Source organism: Salmo trutta, chromosome 21 (assembly GCF_901001165.1).
Source record: "Salmo trutta chromosome 21, fSalTru1.1, whole genome shotgun sequence".
Classification (NCBI taxonomy): domain Eukaryota; kingdom Metazoa; phylum Chordata; class Actinopteri; order Salmoniformes; family Salmonidae; genus Salmo; species Salmo trutta.
The window spans coordinates 29694456-29716725 of record NC_042977.1 but is presented as its reverse complement, the minus strand read 5'-3'; the positions used below and the strand labels follow the sequence as shown (position 1 = coordinate 29716725).

Below are 22270 nucleotides of genomic sequence, written 5' to 3'. Positions count from 1 at the left end.
GTGGCTTTCAGCAGTTCAATTCATCATCATTGAGATTATGCAATGATAGAAAGAGAGAGTTTACTCTTGAAATACATGACATGTTCCTATCTTAATTTCCCTGGAACAGAATGGAGTTATAAAATACTTCGCATGATAACTGCACTAAGGATTAAATTAACATGACAAAATAGCTGTATCTGTCTACATGCTTTCATCTTTTTAGATATAGAAAAAACAGAAAAAATCATTTCAATTTTAATCCATTGCATGGGCCAGTTGATAGTTGAGAAAAAAAGCCAAGGGGACATTCCATTGTTTTCAGACAACAACCCATTACCGATACAATGTTTCCCCCTGTTGGTAACATTTGTTCACTGTGCTTTCTTTCGAAGTAACCCATTTGCTTAGCGTGCATGCCTCACACCAAACCACAAGGTTTGAGCAGCTGATCACATGTTAATAAAGCATAAATCACACCTCTGTATTGTTATTTTCACAGACTGAAAGAGGGTGGAGTACTAGACGAGGAATGCTTCCCGGCGTCGAGGTAGCCAATTGAGTAATCGCGGGCGTTGTACTTACTATGGGCATAGCTCATAAATGAAACCGTCATTCCGATACCTGCAATGGAAGACGCATTCGGACACAATTAGGTTACTTTATTTTGATTGGTGTAAGGATATTCCACCCTCTAATCCTCGCCCTTGACAGAAACACTTATACTTCTTGTGCCTGCGTGTGGTGTCGTCACTATAGTCTTGATGTTTCGATTGGTAGTAACAAAAATGGCACGGAACTTACATGTCAATGTATGCTTCTTTTTGGTAAGTACATATGAAATTAAAGTTTTTCTGTCATTTTCACATTTGATTTCGATATGTCAACTTTCTTCGAGTCTATGAATGTAATTGAATTGGCAAACGTAACTTTTATTTTGTGCAGTTTTGTAATATTAGACTGTCATGTGCGGCTTGTTGATACATTTACCTATGCAGACTATGTTCTTGAAAATGTAAATGTCTCATTCTTTTGGTTCCAATAATAGACAATACAAATAATTGCAGTACGATATTTGTAACACAGCTATTGTATGATATGCACGTTGTTAGAATGAACAATATCACTCATGTGTTAACCCCAGATCATCTCATGTGTGGACTCCTGCTTTATCCCCGGCTCCATACAAGCAACAGTACCTCAGACAGTACCAGTTGGGCATGTTATTTCAAAAGGTAGCTAAACATTCACAAATACTCCAGTCCTGTCAAACGTATGTAATTGATACTGAATGAAACAGTCAATATAGTCATAAACTTTTTATAACCAGTTGACATCCTTAATCATCCTTAATCATAATCAAGTTCTCTTGCTTTGGATAATTCATGTTGTTTTTAGTAATTGTATAGTTCATAACATTTCTTTCTCTCTCATTGTTCAGTTGATGTCGACAACTGTGACACCAAGACCTTGCACTTTACCTCTTGTGACCCGGACTTCACAGTACAGGCAGATGGAACTATAGTAACAGTCCACATCACTATGGTACCAACCAACGGCAGGACATTCTCAGTGCAGTTTCAGGACCCCAATGGTCAGGAGAAAAACATGGATGTTCACCTTGTCCAGAACTCTAGAAAAGTAAGGTGGATTCCACATTGGCTTAGAGTAAAAGATGTTGAAGATGCTAGTCCCATGCTTTTTAAATAAGTACTATATTATGTTTGTAGTGTCGTGACTTTTTGTGACTTTCCCCCCGCATGTTTCAGGTATTGAAAGATGGTCTACTAAAGCGCTCCAAAAGACGTTGGAGCCCTATGCCCTTCAACGTCATAGAAAACGACCACCCTCCATTTCCAAAGGAAGTTGATCTGGTAATGTCCTTAAAATAATTTACAACTTCCATCACTTTCAGCACATTCTGTCTATTTGAATATGGACAATAAACCTAAGCCTTGTCCATATTTCATGTAATGTAGTCATAACACACTCCTACATGGGCAACAGCCAAATTATCCTCTACCTGTGCTTTCAATTCTCCTTACCCATGTTCCACTTTATTTCTCACTCTTTCTCACTTGTGGCTAAGGCACATTCTGTACCTGTATGCTCCACGCCCTCACCAGATGGTACACACCCATACTCACCCAACCACATACATGTATACACAGGATTAGTGGGCACGGTTAATCTATTAATGTAATATCCCAATGGATGTTGGTATTGGGTTAATTGTGTGAGTATTCACTTTTTAGAAGAAAATAATATAGGCCTTTTTTAACAATGAAAATGCTTTGTCTGAATTAAATGTGACATTGCTACACACAAGTATATAACATGACATTTGACATTCTTCATTTAATTAAACAACACACTTTTGAATGTAGTTTTTATGACTTGTGCCCCATAACAAAGACATAATGGTAGTCTACACGTTTCACACATGTAGCTTGCTGTTATTGTCCGGCAATTAAAGGGGCAGAGGCTGCATGTAGGCCTAACCTAGCAGGTGAAGTGGGATATTTCTAATCAATGCAAAATGGAATTAAAATGTCTGAATGAAGTAACCTTAATGAGAAGAAGTAGACTACAATGAGCAACCAACAGCTAGGCTGTTTAATCCGAATGGAGTTGTTGTAGACAAGGAACTGTGCAGAAGGGAATTGTGCTTCAAATATAGCAGTTCTGAAACATCTTTAATTGAGCCTCATTCTACTTAATTGCCGGCCTCAACTTGTTACGGAGATAGATTCAATTACTGTATAGGAAGCTCTGGGGACAGGTTGTCTGGATACTGGAAAGACAATACATTGGCAAATGCAAACAGATTATCACCATTAGCAGACAACAGTTCTTGAGGGCTTGAACAACAAAAATATGTTTGATTTCGTTCATACTGGTGAACCGGCGATTGAATTATGTGGTTGCAATATCAAAATATATTATGACACCAGGGGAGTCTTTCAAGTAGGATTTATTTTAATTTAATTTAATTTTAATATTGTAGCCCATTTGTGTAGGTTATTAGCCAGACAAACCCACTAAATTCAACATTAAATAATGGCCGAATTTATCCTCAAGTCGACTACTATTTTTTTTAAAGTTCTAAATAGCAGCTAAATACAGTATATAGCTATAGATAGTACACTGCATAATGAAACAATATAGTAAGCTAGTGTTCTGAGGGTGGACTGACTGTATGTAGGCCTATTATTTGGCATTAATAGATGCACAACTTTCTATCAAAGCTGGGAGAGAGCGCGAGGGCGGCTCATGTCATGCAGGTTCAGGTAGCCTATACAGGACAGTTGTATATTCTAAAAATCAATTGGTATCTGATTAGTATTGTAAGGGAATTCTGCCCTATGTTATACAAGAGACCACAGGAAACTTATTTGATCAGAGGTTAGTTTTTTTAATAAGGATTGCAAGCCGGATTGCAACCCGGAGTATAATCACAGGCAGAATTGTAATGTATAGATATAACATTTCTTACAGTATGCTGCTGTTACATCAAACATTTATTTAAGTCCGACCTTGCGGGGGTTCAGAGAAACCGTGTTACACCAGTCCAAGGACAAAGCGCTCAGCAAAATTATAGCCTCAATTAGCCTTGCTAGTTGGCTAACTCATGGGTACCGTTGCTAGCTACTAGCTTCTTTACATCGCTTTGATGCAGTCAAGACAGGCACTACGAGATGGTATAATCAATAACCTTTGTCAACCCAGTATCACAGGTTATTGTGAAATAGACACACATTTTTTATTGGAAATTCGTGACAGCCACTTTTCCGTGTGCCTGTCACGAAGTTCGAATAAGTAGTTTGTGGCTATTTCACAATTAGCTGTGATAGTGTGAGTTAGTTTAACTAGCACAAGTATGGCTACTTTCTCTCAATTCAATTTAAGGGCTTTATTGGCATGGGAAACATATGTTAACATTTCCAAAGCAAGTGAAGAAGATAATAAACAAAAGTGAAATAAACAATAAAAATGAAAAGTTAACATTACACTCACAGAAGTTCCAAAATAATAAAGACATTTCAAATGTCAAATTATGACTATATACAGTGTTGTAACAATGTGCAAATAGTTAAATTACAAAAGGGAAAATAAATAAACATAAATATGGGTTGTGTTTTCAATGGTGTTTGTTCTTCACTGGTTGCCCTTTTCTTGTGGCAACAGGTCACAAATATTGCTGCTGTGATGAGTCACTGTGGAATTTCACCCAGTAGATATGGGAGTTCATCAATATTGGGTTTGTTTTCGAATTCTGTGTGGATCTGTGTAATCTGAGCGAAATATGGGTCTCTAATATTGTCATACATTTGGCAGGTGCTTAGGAAGTGCAGCTCAGTTTCCACCTTATTTTGTGGGCAGTGTGCACATAGCCTGTCTTCTCTTGGGAGCCAGTTCTGCCTATGGCGGCCTTTCTCAAAAGCAAGGCTATGCTCACCGAGTCTGTACATAGTCAAAGCTTTCCTTAAGTTTGGGTCAGTCACAGTGGTCAAGTATTCTGCCACTATGTACTCTCTGTTTAGGGCCAAATAGCATTCTAGTTTGCTTAGTTTTTTTGTTAATTCTTTCCAATGTGTCAAGTAATTATCTTTTTGTTTTCTCATGATTTGGTTGGGTGAAATTGTGTTGCTGTGCTGGGGCTCTGTGGGGTCTGTTTGTGTTTGTGAAAATAGCCCCAGGACCAGCTTGCTTAAGGGACTCCTCTCCAGGTTCATCTCTCTGTAGATGATGGATTATTTATGGAAGGTTTGGGAATCGCTTCCTTTTAGGTGGTTGTAGAATTTAAGGTCTCTTTTCTGGATTTTGATAATTAGCAGGTATCGGCCTAATTCTGCTCTGCATGCATTATTTGGTGTTTTATGTTGTACACAGAGGATATTTTTGCAGAGGATATTTTTGCAGAATTCTGCATACAGAGTCTCAATTTGGTGTTTATCTCATTTTGTGAATTCTTGGTTGGTGAGTGGACCCCAGACCTCACAACCATAAAGGGCAATGTGTTCTATAACTGATTCAAGTATTTTTAACCAATTTTATGTTCGTTTTGATGGCAAGGCCCTTCTTGCCTTGTCCCTCAGCTCGTTCACAGCTTTGTTGAAGTTACCTGTGGCGCTGATGTTTAGGCCAAGGTATGTCTTTTTTTTGTGTGCTCTAGGGCAACGGTGTCTAGATGGAATCAGACCCTCATGCCAAATTGAGTCAAAGGCTTTTTTTAAATCAACAAAGCATGAGAAGACTTTGCCTTTGTTTTGGTTTGTTTGTCAATTAGAGTCTATGGATTCTTCAATTACATGGAGCTGATTTCTGACGTGCTGTTCCTTCTCTTTCCGTACTGTATTTCTGTATTGTTTTAGTGATTCCCCATAGTGAAGGTGTAGACTCAGGTTTTCTGTGTCTCTACATTTTGCAAAACAGAAATGGTCATACACGCCTAGCAATTAAAAGTTCTAAAGCATTATATTGACTAAGTGTTACTAAGGCTGTGTGAAAAGACCAATTACTGGCAAAATATCAGAATTGGGCTGCCTGTGTAAACACTAGGGATGGGTATTAGAAATATTTTCACTATTCAAATAATATCATGATTTTTGGAGGGGATATTGAAATACATGTGTGCTTTCTGTGAAACCTTTGAGAAAAGTTATTCTAAACAGCACTTGTTTGCTGCGCGATTCGGGAGAGCTGCAGCAGGGCGTGGGAAGGGCTGTGGTCAATGTGTATGAGATGGGAGGTAGGAAGATCAGACCTATGCCCCTCCTGCCCACCCCACACCCCTGCAAAAAGGGCCTCAACATGGAAGTCTACATACGCCCAGGTTGTGAGCAGGCAAACAGGCCCAACCCCCCACTCTTACACTAGCCCGAGCCAATGACATGTACCAGATGCTCAGCAGGCTCTGCTCACACTTACTGGTCTGAGGCCAAACCATACAACTAACAATAATGGCAAATGGTTTGATAAAGATTGCAAAAACCAAAGAAAGAAATTGAGAAACATATCCAACCAAAAACATATCATTACTGTACAATTTTCTAACCCGAATGATATGATTATTCCACTGCTTGTTGAAGCTTGACCGCAGATAATATTTGATTGTTTTCTGGTCTAGGTTGCATCTGATTCTTCTGCCGCATACAATGTGTACTACACCCTCAGTGGGCCTGGTGTGACAGAGGACCCTGTGGGTGTGTTTAGTGTGGTAAAGGAAACTGGGATGCTGAAGGTCCACAGAGCTGTCGACCGCGAGATTACCCCTCAGTTTATAGTGAGTAGTAGACAACAATTATTGATTTATTGCTTTATTACTTTATTATTTAATAATTGATTCATTGATTATCTATGATGATAAAACATGACATCTATTTTTTCAGTTTCAAGCCAGAGTGTTTGACAGATACACCAACCAGGAGACAGACTTACCATTACCCATCACAGTGAATGTAGAAGATGTGAATGACAATGCACCTACTTTCACTGGCCAACCGCAGTTTACTGTGCAGGAACAAAGCAACACAGGTGAGAAACATACAGCTGAAGTAAGAAATACCAGAGTGCCTTTAGCCTCTGTAATACAGTACATAGAAAAAGTGCCATACGTTTCACATATTAGTACATTTACACAGATACATTTGTCACACATCCAGACATTCATTTGAAACAGGAACTTGTGGATATGAACTAATAGCCTGTGTGTTGTGATGTGTTCCATTGCAGGTACCATTGTGGGGAAGGTGGATGCCACAGACAAAGACGAGCCTGGTACAGACCACACTAAGATCAGGTACTCCCTCCTCTCTGAGACCAACCTGTTCTACATCCACCCAGAGACAGGAGTCATCAGCACCAAAACAGACACTCTTGACAGAGAGGTGAGAGTCAGTCTCCTCTTCGTACTTTCAAAATATCTCACTTAGTTTTCCAGGGTTCCACATTGGTGACCACTGCTATCATTGTTTGAATTATTCATGTTTTAATATACACTGAGTGCACAGAACATTAGGAACACTTGCTCTTTTCCTGATATAGACTGACCAGGTGAATCCAGGTGAAAGCTATGATCTCTTGTTGATGTCACCTGTTAAATCCACTTCAATCAGTGTAGATGAAGGGGAGGAGACAGGTTAAAGAAGAATTGTTAAGCCTTGAGACAATTGAGACATTGATTGCGTGTGTGTGTCATTCAGAGGGTGAATGAGCAAGACAAAAGATTTCAGTGCCTTTGAACAGGGTATGGTAGTAGGTGCCAGGTGCACCAGTTTGAGTGTGTCAAGAACAGCAACGAGGTTGGATTGTTCAACAGTTTCCCGTGTGTATCAAGAATGGTCCACCACCCAAAGGACATCCAGCCGACTTGACGCAAATGTGGGAAGCTTTGAATCAACATGGGCCAGAATCCCTGTGGAAAGCTTTCAACACCTTGTAGAGTCCATGCCCCAACGAATTTAGGCTGTTCTGATGGCAAAATGGGTGCAGCTCAATATTAGGAAGGTGTTCCTAATGTTTTGTTCGCTCAATGTATATTTGAACTAAATGTATATTTTGGGATTTTGTTTTTCAGGTGAAAGACAAGTATTTTGTGCCAATGGAGATCAGAGACATGAATGGCGCTCTGAATGGCCTATCCAACACGGCTACAGCCACCATAGTGTTGGGAGATATCAACGACAACCCTCCCACTTTTACAAAGACATCTGTAAGTCAAAAATAATAATCTTGAATATTTCTTTTACAGTAATGACATTTTTGTACTGCAGTTTATTTGGCAGCAAAACAATAGTTATGCTGAAAATGTGCTATATTTTGTTTGCTATAGAGTATGGATATTCAATATACCTCAGTCAGATAATTGAACAGGCTGCTTTCCTCTTGCAGTATGATGTGAGTGTTATGGAGAACCAAGATCAAGGCCTCATCCTCAGAATCCCTATTGAAGACAAGGACTTATTGAACACACCAAACTGGAACTCTGAGTTCAGCATCACCAAGGGGAATGAAAATGGGAACTTCAGGATTGAAAGAGACCCAAAAACAAATGAAGGACTAATTTACCTAACAAAGGTTAATTGGTACTCACAATGAACCTATATCTTTGATCTGATCTTGACTTTCATATTTATTTATAAAATAAGGCAAACATAATTTCGGCAAACTATCCCGTAACATAAAGACAGTCAAAATATTGAACCAAAATACTTATTTACTCTTGTACAATGACATTGTCATTGATGGCTGATAGTCCAATAATAATGCAATAAAATGACACTCCATGTCTTCGCTGTGTCACCAGCCTCTAGACTACGAGAAGACTAAGAACCTAAAGCTGGAGGTGATGGCCCGTAACCAGGCTGAGCTGAGTGGGACAAATGCCAAGTGGGCGTCCATCCCTGTGAATGTCACAGTGGGGAACGTGGACGAGGGACCAGAGTTCACTGCCCCCACCGTACGCTTTACTGTCCAGGAGAATACTCCAAACGACACCCTGATCGGAACATACACTGCCGTTGACCCAGAGACCAAGAGCAGCGCTGGCATCAAGTAAGATCTTAGTTTACCTCAGTGTCATACTTTATTAGCCTGGTCCCAGATATGTTTGTGCAGTCTTGCCATATAACCATAGGAGATGGCATATTGTTTGACCATATTGATAATGGTCATAGTAATAATATGTTATAGCAAGTAAGGTCAGATTGTGTTTCAATAGAAAATAGAGGTACATGTTTTTTTCTCTCCAGCACTTGATGGCAGAATTGCACCATGATGCCCATGAATGCTTTAATACCGTCTTCTCTCTCTCTGTTCCCTCTCAGGTATTACAAGGTCTCAGACCCGGCTTCATGGGTCAATGTCGATGAAAGCACTGGACAGCTGAAGATCGCTAACACAATCGACAGGGAGTCCCACTTTGTAGTGGATGGTGTTTACAACGTCACTATGAAAGCTGTGGATGCCAGTAAGTAGATGTTGTTACACATTGTCTCGCATGTGTCTTTATTACATTTCTGTGTAGTCAGATATGCACCACTATTTGGATGATCTTAACTCATCTATTGCTTTGAAAAACTTCGGGCCTGGTAGCATAAAACATCTTAAGTGTTTCCTTTAAGGATTTACCCTTACCTGAGGGAATTGTTTAAAGAAGTTGCATAGAGCCCCTCAAATGTTTTCCTTTAGTAAGGGCATACTTAAGGGATTTTACCCCAGAGTTTCTAAACCCAGAGGTGCAACATCACGAGACTTCCGGGAACGCTTGCAAAACAGACTAAACAGACCAGGCCGGAGATTGGGCTTTGAGATGTCAATGAGTGTCTAAAGGCACAACCTAGATTCCAGCCAATGTCTTAAGTAGTTGAACATGTTATTACTCCAACCTCATGAGTGGCAAACGGACACGCTTTCGAGTCAAAAACAACTTTATGTGGAAGGAATGCCTTTGCTTTGACTGCCTGCACATGCACAGTTCGGTGCAAGACAACTGTTATACCCGACGACGTGTTTTTGAGCATGAGGTTAAATAGCCAACGTTGCCATTACATCGCCTACATGTGTGATCGTGGATTTCTAATGGAGAAGCGATTTATGCCTGTCTTCATACTGTACTGTCTTTGGTTTTACAGTAGTTTGAAAGCATGTATGGCAGAATAAGTCTCTGGTTACCATGGAGACGACCATCACTGGCTGAATGTCTCGTCAAAGAGATCACGTTTATTTAAAGAGATCGCAAAATAGAACTACATTCAAGACAGGAGAAACAAATTGATTCAGAAGATAAAACATGTTTCTTGTAGATTTTTTATTACTTTCTAGCATGTCAAGCTTACTTACAGAGTACGTAGCTGGCTACAGTGCCTTCAGAAATGATTCATACCCCTCGACTTATTCCACATTTTGTGTTAGACTGATTTTAAAAATGTATTTAAAAAAATGCTCACAATACTGCATAATGACAAAGTGAAAACATGTTTTGGAAATATTGCTAATTTATAGAAAATGAAATCTCGAATTTACATAAGTATTCACACCCATGAGTCAGTACAGGTTAGAATCATCTTTGGCAGCGATTACAGCTGTGAGTCTTTTTGGGTAAGTCTCTAAGAGCTTTGCACACCTGGATTGTACAATATTTGCACATTATTATTTTTAGTCTTGCCATAGATTTTCAAGCTGATTTAAGTCAGGATGTAAGTTTGGAATATTTTTTTATTCTGTACAGGCTGTCTTTTCACTCTGCAATTTAGGTTAGTATTGTGGAGTAACTACATTGTTGTTGATCTATCCTAAGTTTTCTCCTATCACAGCCATTAAACTCTGTAACTGTTTTAAAGTCACCATTGGCCTCATTGTGAAAACCCTGAGCGGTTTCCTTCCTCTTCGGCAACTGAGTTAGGAAGGACACCTGTATCTTTGCAGTGACTGTGTGTATTGATACACCATCCAAACTGTAATTAATAACTTCGCCATGCTCAAAGGGATATTCAATGTCTGCTTGTTACATGTTTACCCATCTCCCAATCGGTGCCCTTCTTTGCAAGGCAGCTTTGTCGTTGAATCTGTGTTTGAAATGCACTGCTCGACTGAGGGACCTTACAGATAATTGTATGTGTGGGGTACAGAGATGAGGTAGTCATTTAAAAATCATGTTAAACACTCTTATTACACACAATCTCAATTTCAGGCTGTAACACAACAAAATGTGGAAAAAGTCAAGTGGTGTGAATACTTTCTGATGGCAATGTAAGTAGCTAGCTAGATGTATACCTAGCTAGCTGGTTTAAGTTTTTTCTGCTTCCAGGGCAGAGGAAAGCAGGAGTTGGAACTGAAATGATTTTCCAATAGTATTGTTCTGGTTCTAACCCCTCAAAGTAATGGTTTATATCGTTCCTTTTAAAACCACTGAAATATATATATTTTTTACATTTAGCTCAACATTAAATTTCTTCACCAATCAAATTTTATTGGTCACATACACATGTTTAGCAGATGTTAATGCGAGTGTAGCGAAATGCTTGTGCTTCTAGTTCCGACTATGCAGTAATATCTAACAAATTCACAACAACTACCTTATACACAAATGTAAAGGGATGAATATGTACATATAAATATATGGATGAGCGATGGCGTGCGGCATAGGCAAGATGGTGTAGAATACAGTATGTACATATGAGTTGAGTAATGTAGGATATGTAAACATTATTAAAGTGCCGTTATTTACAGTGACTCGTGATACCTTTAAGTCCATTTATTTAAGTGGCCAGAGATTTGAGTCTGTATGTAGGCAGCAGCCTCTCTATGTTAGTGATGGCTGTTTAACAGTCTGCTGGCCTTGAGATAGAATAGTGCATGCAGAGCAGCTAGCTGACAAGCTGTAGCCTAGTTGTTTACATACATTGGACAGACAAGTGTATGGCGTGAGATGTGACTGAAATTTTGTGGGAAGAGCGAGAGAGGGTGGAGGAGGCTTGGCTTGAAGCGCTGGGCATCTTATTATGACATGCATTATCTGAATTAGGCCCACAGAATGGAACTTTGAATATCTTTCATCTTCCGATGAAATATGTCTTCTGCATTTAACACAACCCCTCTGAATCAAAGAGGTGTGGGGAGCTGCCTTAATTCACATCATCAGCGCCCGGGGAATAGGGGAGTTAACTGCCTTGCTCAGGGGCAGAACGACAGAGTTTTACCTTGTTGGCTCGGGGATTTGATCCAGAAACCTTTCGGCTACTGGCTCAACACTCCTAACCACCTGCCTATTAACCGGTTTGACTAGATTGAATGATGTTTACTGTACATATCCATAGTTAATGAAGCACATATGGGTCCTGATGGGCACCCCTTTCCCCTTAATTTAAGGGGAAAATAACTTAAGATGTGTTACGCAACCGGCCCCAGGAACCTAGTTATATCCTCCCAGCTAATAGCATGCTAATCCTGCATTTGCTTTCTCTCACTGCTTCTATCACTGTAACAAGTATTAACACTCTAAAACAAGGAAGAGACAAAGCATCCTAATTATAGCTAACAACACCACTGTGCCCTATTCCATCTCCTCAAGGCCTCCTTTTACTGACATGTTGATATGGGAGTGCGTTTGCACAACTTGAATTACACCACAGAGGATGAGAGGTTGTCGTCGTCTTTACGCCTTGACTGATGTTACCTAATACGTAACACATTCTGGTGTTAGCTTCAACCACCCCCTCCACTCTCGTCAATGTTTTTTTTTTATTGTGTGTTATTTAAGAGACAGGATGATGAGTATAATAGTCAGTCTGTAACACCTGGTGTGATCACGTCATTGAGGTCCATGACATTGTGTTACTCGGTTCTATTCCAGATGTGATGTTTTTTGTTGGACATATGCTATCTACTGGCCCTTATCTCTGTTTTGCATTTATAACAGGGAGTGACTGGGAAAATATCAGTACTGTGTGCCATCTGTAACTGAACTTTCAAGTTTTCCCGTTTATTGCCATGTGTGATAGTGAATAGATTGGAAATCTGACTCACTCAAGCTCTCACAATAAAAATCAGCAAGAAGGCATTGTGTTATCTTGTTTCTTACATATGTCTCCTTTCTCCTAGGTCAGAAGACAGGTACAGGGACGGTGATTATTCAAGTGGAAGACATGAACGACAACATCCCAGACATCCTCTCTAAAGACCTGGTGTTGTGTGGGAAGGATGGGGGAGAGTTGGGCTCTGTGCTGGTGGTAGCAGAAGACAAGGACCAAGCTCCCTTCTCCGCCCCCTTCAGCTTCAAACTGGGAGAGAAGCATGATGGCAAATGGGCTGTGAAGCCACTTAACAGTATGAAAATGATTCCTACCTCCTGACTCCATTGCATCTCTATATTAATTGATGTCTTGCAAATGTGATTGAAAAAGTGATGCAGTTATTTAATGGGAAGAAGTCCATAAATGTACAATTTGTATCTTATAATGAATAGTCAGTGTCATGTATTCAAGAATGTAACTTTAAAGCCGAAATACTCTCTAGAGATGCAACCTCAACATAGCACCTGTTAACTGACATTCTTTAGTGACATTTTTTTAGAGCCAGGAGTTTTAGTCCTTATAGTGAAATCTAGTACACAAACTCCTGTTCCTAACAACAGTGTATTTCCTCCTCAGGCACGGCAGTGATGTTGGAGCAAACTAAGGAGCTCCCCTCTGGCCTATACACTGTCCCCCTGATGGTGGAGGACCTGCAGGGCTTTGGAAGTACCCAGACTGTGACGGTCCGGATCTGCCGCTGCAGGAACGGAGTGTGTCTGGCCCAACAGAACTCCACATCTTTGGGGGTGTGGGCCATCCTGGCCATGTTGCTGGGTCTGGCTATGCTACTTCTACTCTGTGAGTCTCCACTGGGCTATTATGGACATTCATATTATTTATGTAGGCCTGACAGGTTGGTGTCAAAGCAAATAATAAGATAGGACAACGTATAAAACTGATGAGATATTAGAAATTGAATGATGAAGTCTTAAATAGCTGACATCAGCTAGTATAGCTGTATTCCTTAACAAATGACTTGTGCGTCTTGTCCATCTGACAGCCTTGTTGTTGCAGTGCCACTCACACACTTTCTTGTTGGTTCTTTATCACAGGTATCCTTTGTGCATTCGTGTGTGTGACGAAGAATGAGAAAATGGAGCTGGAGGATATGGGAGACAGTGGTGGTGTCCTGCTGACGTCTAACATTGAGGCCCTAGGGGATGCAGTGGTAAGGCTGTCATAATGAAAGTATTACGAACACATTTCTCATGGTCATGAAATCAGAGCAGATTTCAGTGTTACATCCTCATTTGTATTCATATGTTTTTTATATGTCTCCTCTTTAGGATTCAAATCTCATCATTGTTCCAAAGTCTGGGATTGACCGTTCAGTGAAGGGATCCATGACTGACATGGGGTGGGCTGGAGCTAAGAACTTGGATAAGATGGGAGGAGGCCTGGGCACTCAACAGCAGTTCGGCAGCAGCATCATTGTGACCGATATGCCGAATGGCTTCTCTGACCAATACAATGGCAGTCAGTACGGTGGACAAAATGGCGGTGGACAATATGGTGTAGATCAATATGGTGGCGGACAATATACCAGTGGCAATAGGACTTTTGACAACACACGTTCATCTGGCAAAAAAATGATCAACTGGCAAACCAACGGGCTGTTTCTACAAAAGGTAAAACAACTCAAACAATGTCAATGTGTTTTATTTTAGTCTGAGTAAACACCGTAAATGGACAATATCGTCAGGATCACATTTTCTGCCTTTTCTCTAAGGTTTAATATAGTCCTTGCTATTGGTAAAAGCCTAGACAATTCCGATGTGTAATGTTGGCTTACTTATTGGCTAAACCCTTGGCTTCTGTGTCAGCTTTCATGTATCTCGTCTGGTTGGTGAAAGATTTGTCTGTTCTCAGTGTAATATTCTGTGGAAGGATGTAATATCACCTACTGTAATATCGTCCCTATCCTGTGGAAGGATGTAATATCACCTACTGTAATATCTTCCTCCCCCCTTCAGGCTAGTCCTTGTCTGCTCCCTATGGACTAATAACAACATGCATTCTCCTCTCTCCACCTCGTCTTTTACCTTGTCTGCTACCAAGTCCATCCTGTCTTGTATCATGTTTACCTGGTCTACCTTTTCTTTGCAGAAGTTGGCTTACCTAAGGACGGAAGAGGAGGGGCGGTACGCCGATGACATCATCCACGCGTACGGCTTCGAGGGGATGGGGTCTCCAGCTGGCTCGGTGGGCTGCTGCAGTGACCAAGTCAACCAGGAAGACCTGGACTTCCTGAACACACTGGGGCCAAAGTTCAAGGTGTTAGCTGAGGTCTGCACTAACAAATGAACCAGGAAGATCTATTGCAATATTGTTTTTACTACAGAAAGTGTTCTCTCATGTTTGTTTTTTGTTAATTATTATGCATTTTAAAAGGGTTGGCATGCTATTATTATCAAGGGTGATACAAAACATTGAGTCAGTCATCACACTGAATTGCTCAAACTGTTTGTTGGTTAGAGCCTTTTTGCACTGGAAAGTACTATGTATTGTAAATAGTGTACATTTAGTGATTTAAGTGCCAAAGATAAGATTTTTTTCTCATTTGTAAATTGTGGTAAAAGTTTCAGTGTTGTAGAATCAAATGTTTGTTTATGAGATTCTGTAAAAACAGTACTTGAATGTTAGATTAGATGAGATTTTTCTAATTACCTATGAACTGAATGGGGTACAAACATTACTAAATAAATTCTATATTTGTCTTTCAATGTTGGATAACCTGAATAATTACGCCTTGCACTTAATGTCCTAGCTATAATTTGTACCATTGTACATTCTGTACAAGTTAACACATGATAATGAAATAAGTAGAGTGAATGTGACCATTAAAGCAGACTGTATGTAATTGTCATGAGAATTTTCAATCCCAGTGATGACAATAACAATCACTATAGCTTTGACCAATTCTCCAGAGGTTGTAAGGCCCTGGTTAATAGAAGCATTAGACAAAGTCCCAGAGTTCTGCAAAAGGTTCTTTATTCAGAGAGCTCTGAAAATCATACAAGCACATACAAGTAGCCTTTTATACCTCACATTTGGTCATACCATATACCATACCCTTTATAAATGCCCCTCCTCTTCTCTAACACTGTCAATGCTATTTACAAGTCTACTCCAACACATACATTGCTTATCATATCCTGCAACATGTTATATAATCTACTGCAAGCCTACCGGTTTCTCCCCTCCCTGGGTGGGGAGACGTTTTTCCTGTTATTAGTTTCACAGTAGTCACAACTTGTCTGTCGACAGTTTCGCTTCTCCTTGAATGTCTCAACTGTACTTCTGCTTACATTGCTAAATAGTAACATACTGTCTAGTCTCAGCTTGTCCTACACACACACACACACACACCTTATATAATTATAGTCTTGTAATTCTGATACATTTAACATAAACAAATAGTATCTGGGTGGAATCCTTTAGTCATTATCTTTAACATATAAATTACTCTCAGTAATCCCAATTTTTTTAAAGAATGTCTGTGTGAGATTGTAAATGGCAGTTCTCATCACTTTTTAGCCATCAAAGAGTAAAACTGCCTTGTCGATTAGGCTACATTGGGGCTTCCATGTTGAATTTGTCACACAATTCAATTGTCCGTCCAATTCATTTTATTATTATGGTTGATTGGTGGCAGAAAAAGCCTTGTGTTTAGACAAGAATAGAATGTTCTGGGTACTTCTGTTTACAATAGAAGGTGCTTCTGTTTAGAATAGAAAGTTCTGGGTGCTTCCATTTAGAATAGGAAGTTATTGGTCCTTCTGTTTAGAATAGAAGGTTAAAATATATTTGTAGAAGGTTAAAATACTAAATTGTTTTGGATACATGTGAAATATTTAAAATCGGCCAAATATAACAGTACCAGTCAAAAGTTTGGACACACCTACTCATTCAAGGTTTTTTCTTTATTTTTAATATTTTCTACATTGTAGAATAATAGTGAAGACATCAAAACTATGAAATAACACATATGGAATCATGTCGTAACCAAAAAAGTGTTAAACAAATTCTTCAAAGTAGCCACCCTTTCGCCTTGACAGCTTTGCACACTCTTAGCAATCTCTCAACCAGCTTCATGAGGATTGCTTTTCCAACAGTCTTGATTGAGTTCCCACATATGCTGAGCACTTGTTGGCTGCTTTTCCTTCACTCTGCTGTCCAACTCATTCCAAACCATTTCAATTGGTCTGAGGTCAGATGATTGTGGAGGCCAGGTCAACTGATGCAGCACTCCATCCCTCTCCTTGGTCAAAAAGCCCTTACACAGCCTGGAGGTATGTTTTGGGTCATTTTCCTGTTGAAAAACAAATGATAGTCCCACTAAGCGCAAACCAGATGGGATGCCGTATCGCTGCAGAATGCTGTGGTAGCCATGCTGGACAATGACCCAAAACTGTGCCTTGAATTCTAAATAAATTACTGACAGTGTCACCAGCAAAGCACCCCCACACCATCACACCTCCTCCATGCTTCACAGTGGGAATCACACATGTGGAGATCATCCGTTCAGCTACTCTGTGTCTCACAAAGACACAGCGGTTGGATCAGACCAAAGGACAGATTTCCACTGCTCTAATGTCCATTGCTTGTGTTTCTTGCCCCAAGCAAGTCTCTTCTTATTATTAATGTCCTTTAGTAGTGGTTTCTTTGCAATAATTTGACCATGAAGGCCTGATTCACGCAGTCTCCTCTGAACAGTTCATGTTGAGATGTGTCTGTTACTTGAACTCTGTGAAGTATTTATTTGGGCAGCAATCTGAGGTGCACTTAACTCTAATGAACTTATCTTCTGCAGCAGAGGTAACTCTGGGTCTTTCTTTCCTGTGGCGGTCCGCATGAGAGCCAGTTTCATCATAGCGCTTGATGGTTTTTGCTACTGCACTTCAAGAAACTTTAAAAGTTCTTGAACTGTTCCAGACTGCCTGACCTTCATGTCTTACAGTAATGATGGACTGTCATTTCTCTTTGCTTATTTGAGCTGTTCTTGCCATAATATGGACTTGTTCTTTTACCAAATAGGGCTATCTTCTGTATACCACCCCTATCTTGCCACAACACAACCGATTGGCTCAAACACATTAAGAAGGAAAGAAATTCCACCATCTCAATTGGGTTGAGGTCGGGTGATTGTGAAGGCCAGGTCATCTGATGCAGCGTCTCACAAAGACACGGTGGTTGGAACCAAACAACTCAAATTCGGATTCATCAGACCAAAGGACACATTTCCACCGGTCTAATGTCCATTGCTCGTGTTTCTTGGCCCAAGCAAGTTTTTTCTTCTTATTGGTGTCATTTAGTAGTGGTTTCTTCGCAGCAATTTGACCATGAAGGCCTGATTCACGCAATCTCCTCTGAACAGTTCATGTTGAGATGTGTCTGTTACTTGAACTCTGTGAAGCATTTTTTGGGGCAGCAATCTGAGGTGCAGTTAACTCTAATTAACTTTTAACAAGGCACACCTGTTAATTGAAATGCATTCCAGGTGACTACCTCATGAAGCTGAAGTTTTGATGTTCTTATACAATGTAGGAAATAGTAAAAATAAAGAAAAACCCTTGAATCAGTAGGTGTCCACATTTTTGACTGGTACTGAATATATATTTTTTCTTAAATACGTTTCAACATATATTACGAAATGTTTTTAAAATGTACACTGGGTGTACAAACCATTAGGAATGTCTGCTCTTGCTATGACATACTGTAGACTGACCAGGTGATCCCTTATTGATGTCACTTTTTAAATCCACTTCAATCAGTGTAGATGAATGGGAGGAGATAGGTTAAAGAAGGATTTTTTTACATGGAATGTGTATATGTTCCATTCAGAGGGTGAATGGGCAAGACAAAATATTTAAATGCCTTTGAATGGGGTATGGTAGTAGGTGATAGGCAGACCGGTTTGAATATGTCAAGAACTGCAACACTGCTGGGTTTTTCACTCTCAAATCAAATCAAATTTATTTATATAGCCCTTCGTATATCAGCTGAAATCTCAAAGTGCTGTACAGAAACCCAGCCTAAAACCCCAAACAGCAAGCAATGCATGTGAAAGAAGCACGGTGGCTAGGAAAAACTCCCTAGGAAAAACTCCTTAGAAAGGCCAAAAACCTAGGAAGAAACCTAGAGAGGAACCAGGCTATGAGGGGTGGCCAGTCCTCTTCTGGCTGTGCCGGGTGGATATTATAACAGAACATGGTCAAGATGTTAAAATGTTCATAAATGACCAGCATGGTCAAATAATAATAATCATAGTAGTTGTTGAGGGTCTCAACAGTATTCATGTGCAGTTGAAGTCAGAAGTTTACATACACCTTAGCCAAATAAACTGAGTTTAAATGTTTCACAATTCCTGACATTTAATCCTAGTAAAAATTCCCTGTCTCAGGTAAGTTAAGATCACCACTTTATTTTAAGAACGTGAAATGTCAGAATAATAGTAGAGAATGATTTATTTCAGCTTTTATTTCTTTCATCACATCCCCAGTGGGTCAGAAGTTTACATACACTCAATTAGTATTTGGTAACATTGCCTTTAAATTGTTTAACTTGGGTCAAACGTTTCGGGTAGCCTTCCACAAGCTTCCCACAATAAGTTGGGTGAATTTTGGCTCATTCCCCTGACAGAGCTGGTGTAACTGAGTCAAGTTTGTAGGCCTCCTTGCTCGCACACACTTTTTCAGTTCTGCCCACACATTTTCTATAGGATTGAGGTCAGGGCTTTGTGATGTCCACTCCAATACCTTGACTTTGGTGTCCTTAAGCCATTTTGCCACAACTTTGGAAGTATGCTTGGGGTCATTGTCCATTTGGAAGACACATTTGTGACCAAGCTTTAACTTCCTCACTGATGTCTTGAGATGTTGCTTCAATATATCCACATAATCTTCCTCCTTCATGATGCCATCTATTTTGTCAAGTGCATCAGTCCCTCCTGCAGCAAAGCACCCCCACAACATGATGCTGCCACCACCGTGCTTCATGGTTGGGATGGTGTTCTTCGGCTTGCAAGCCTCACCCTTTTTCCTCCTCCAAACATAACGATGGTCATTATGACCAAACAGTTCTATTTTTGTTTCATCAAACCAGAGGACATTTCTCCAAAAAGTACGATCTTTGTCCCCATGTGCAGTTGCAAACCGTAGTCTGGCTTTTTTTGGTGGTTTTGGAGCAGTGGCTTCTTCCTCGCTAAGCGGCCTTTCAGGTTATGTCGATATATGACTCGTTTTACTATGGATATAGATACTTTTATACCCGTTTCCTCCAGCATCTTCACAAGGTTCTTTGCTGTTGTTCTAGGATTGATTTACACTTTTCGCTCCAAAGTACGTTAATCTCTAGGAGACAGAATGCGTTTCCTTCCTGAGCGGTATGACGGCTGCGTGGTCCCATGGTGTTTATACTTACGTACTATTGTTTGTACATATGTACGTGGTACCTTCAGGCGTTTGGAAATTGCTCCCAAGGATGAACCAGACTTGTCGAGGTCTACAATTTTTTTTCTGAGGTCTTGGCTGATTTCTTTTTATTTCTAATGATGTCAGGCAAAGAGGCACTGAGTTTGAAGGTAGGCCTTGAAATATATCCACAGGTACACCTCCAATTGACTCAAACGATGTCAATTAGCCTATCAGAAGTTTCTAAGGCCATGACGTCATTTTCTGGAATTTTGCACTCTGTTTATAGGCACAGTCAACTTGGTGTATGTAAACTTCTAACCCACTGGAATTGTGATACAGTGAATTATAAGTGAAAGAATCTGTCTGTAAACAATGGTTTGGAAAATTACTTGTGTCATGCACAAAGTAGATGTCCTAACCGACCTGCCAAAACTCTAGTTTGTTATCAAGAAATTTGTGGTGGTTGAAAAAGGAATTTTAATGACTCCAACTTAAGTGTATGTAAACTTCCGACTTTAACTGTATGTATAGGGAATGGTCATCCAGTCAACTTGAAACAGATGTGGGAACATTGGAGTCAACATGGGCCAGCATCCCTGTGGAATGCTTTTGACACCTTGTAGAATCCATGCCTCGACGAATTGAGGCTGTTCTGAGTGTAAAAGGGGTTGCAAAAAATGTATGGCATGTACTGTAGTGACTCCTTGTATTATACCACCCATATTGAATTTAAAAGCGTGTTATATGAAATGAAGTGCCCTTTAATATGTCTATTAACTCTCGATTTAATATGGTGAAACTATTCCTTTTTAAATTTAAATGTTAAAACATTTAATGGGTTAAGAATAAAACGTCAACCCTGTTACCCATAGGCAGACATGCTAGACATGTTTTAACAATTTAAAACATTTTGTGAATCTTGCATTCAATTGCCTCTCCCTGTTGCACACAACAAACTTCCATCCCCCGGTCACATGGGGATTGATGACATATTCACATTCTAGTCGGAACAAGGAAACTCTGACATTTCCGGCTTGCTAATTGGTTGTAGCTATACACTCGCCACTTTCAACCAGTTAGAGTTTTCTGGTTTCGACTAGCCGTTCAAGTGGATTTTTCCCAGATGTGGTAAATTCCCACTTCCCACTTGGTTATGAACTCACCATAACACCTTTAACCATCCACTGTAGAGCTGTATACTACCACTCATTGGAATTGGAAGCACAAGAACAAGACTTACACTTGACATATTTTGGAGTGTTGTATGATGTATAGTTTTTGTTTAAATCAATAAAAACGAAAGTTAAAAATAATAAAAATAGCCTAGTGCCACCCGATCATTATTATTTTTCATTATTTAATTAAGTTGAAGAGAGGCACTTACAATAGTATTTTTTTTCCTCTTGAGATGGGAAACGTGTTTTGTATGAAGTTGAACATGTGCTCTTTACCACAGAATGGTAAAATGAGGTGAAATCAAAAGGTTTTCTTTTACTCACCATCACAATTGAAATGATATCACTGCCAAGTTTTGGCTTGATGGCCCCCCCCCAAAAAGATCTCCATTGATCAATATGTAAAGAGTACTTTATAAAGCCAAATTAGGAACCATTTTGTCCACCCTGTAGAATGTCATAGCCATGCATTTCTGGAATATTGTCAGGCATTACATGCATTTGAGCAAAGATGCAACAGGGATGGGTTACAACTTAGAAACATACATGATACATCTCTGTATGTTCCTAGGTTAACCCCTCCCTGTTCATACACTCAGCCTCAGGCTTAATTCCACAGTATGACTGACTCACTGTCAGACACATATCATCAACAACTGCGAGTGTATGTGTAGTCATAACGACGTGTGATTGACTGATTCAACAGAAGTGTCATAATAAACTTTGATCTTATTTTAAATATAGTGTGTTTACCAGAGACAATGTGAAGAACAACCTGTTAGGATATAGGCCAAGGACTAGATGAAGTGTATTTTTACCTGGAGATTTTCCTTATTGTAGGCTACTTCATTCACTACCTTAAACCACTCAGTTTAGCACATGGCCTCATATGACTACTTAAGTAGATGGGTGGGGTTTAGGCTTAAGAGGGTGTGAACAATGCTGAATGGGCACACAAAAAAGAGCTCTTGAGCAAGTGTGAAATACTTTCATGGGAATTTTCTGGTACTTGTCTACAAGGTGGAATAACATGTTTATCATGTTTCAAATGAGCATAACTTTCCCATGTTTCCCACAACTGCAGTGTATGATATACAATTTTAAAATTATGAGTCTGTACTTTTAT

The 22270-nt window shown here is 39.7% G+C and overlaps 1 protein-coding gene across 1 annotated transcript; it reads left to right on the top strand.

The window, feature by feature from the left end:
• The first annotated feature begins 505 nt into the window (after nt 1-505).
• Nucleotides 506-15277, top strand: LOC115157121 (desmocollin-3). The gene is made up of 16 exons (XM_029705096.1): nt 506-806; nt 1124-1214; nt 1421-1620; nt 1749-1853; nt 6110-6265; nt 6372-6516; nt 6715-6869; nt 7559-7693; nt 7873-8058; nt 8288-8535; nt 8808-8950; nt 12583-12807; nt 13131-13352; nt 13607-13722; nt 13841-14182; nt 14661-15277. The coding sequence occupies exons 1-16, from the start codon at nt 744-746 to the stop codon at nt 14856-14858; spliced, it is 2730 nt and encodes a 909-aa protein (XP_029560956.1). The 5' UTR covers nt 506-743; the 3' UTR covers nt 14859-15277.
• The last annotated feature ends 6993 nt before the right edge of the window (nt 15278-22270 follow it).

What these genes read in the sequence shown, in the direction of transcription:
- LOC115157121 (XM_029705096.1), top strand. Translation starts at nt 744, where the DNA reads ATGTTTCGATTGGTAGTAACAAAAATGGCACGGAACTTACATGTCAAT. An exon ending in TGGGCATGTTATTTCAAAAG is followed by an intron (nt 1,215 to 1,420) that starts GTAGCTAAACAT and finishes CTCATTGTTCAG; the next exon opens with TTGATGTCGACAACTGTGAC. An exon ending in TATGAAAGCTGTGGATGCCA is followed by an intron (nt 8,951 to 12,582) that starts GTAAGTAGATGT and finishes CCTTTCTCCTAG; the next exon opens with GTCAGAAGACAGGTACAGGG.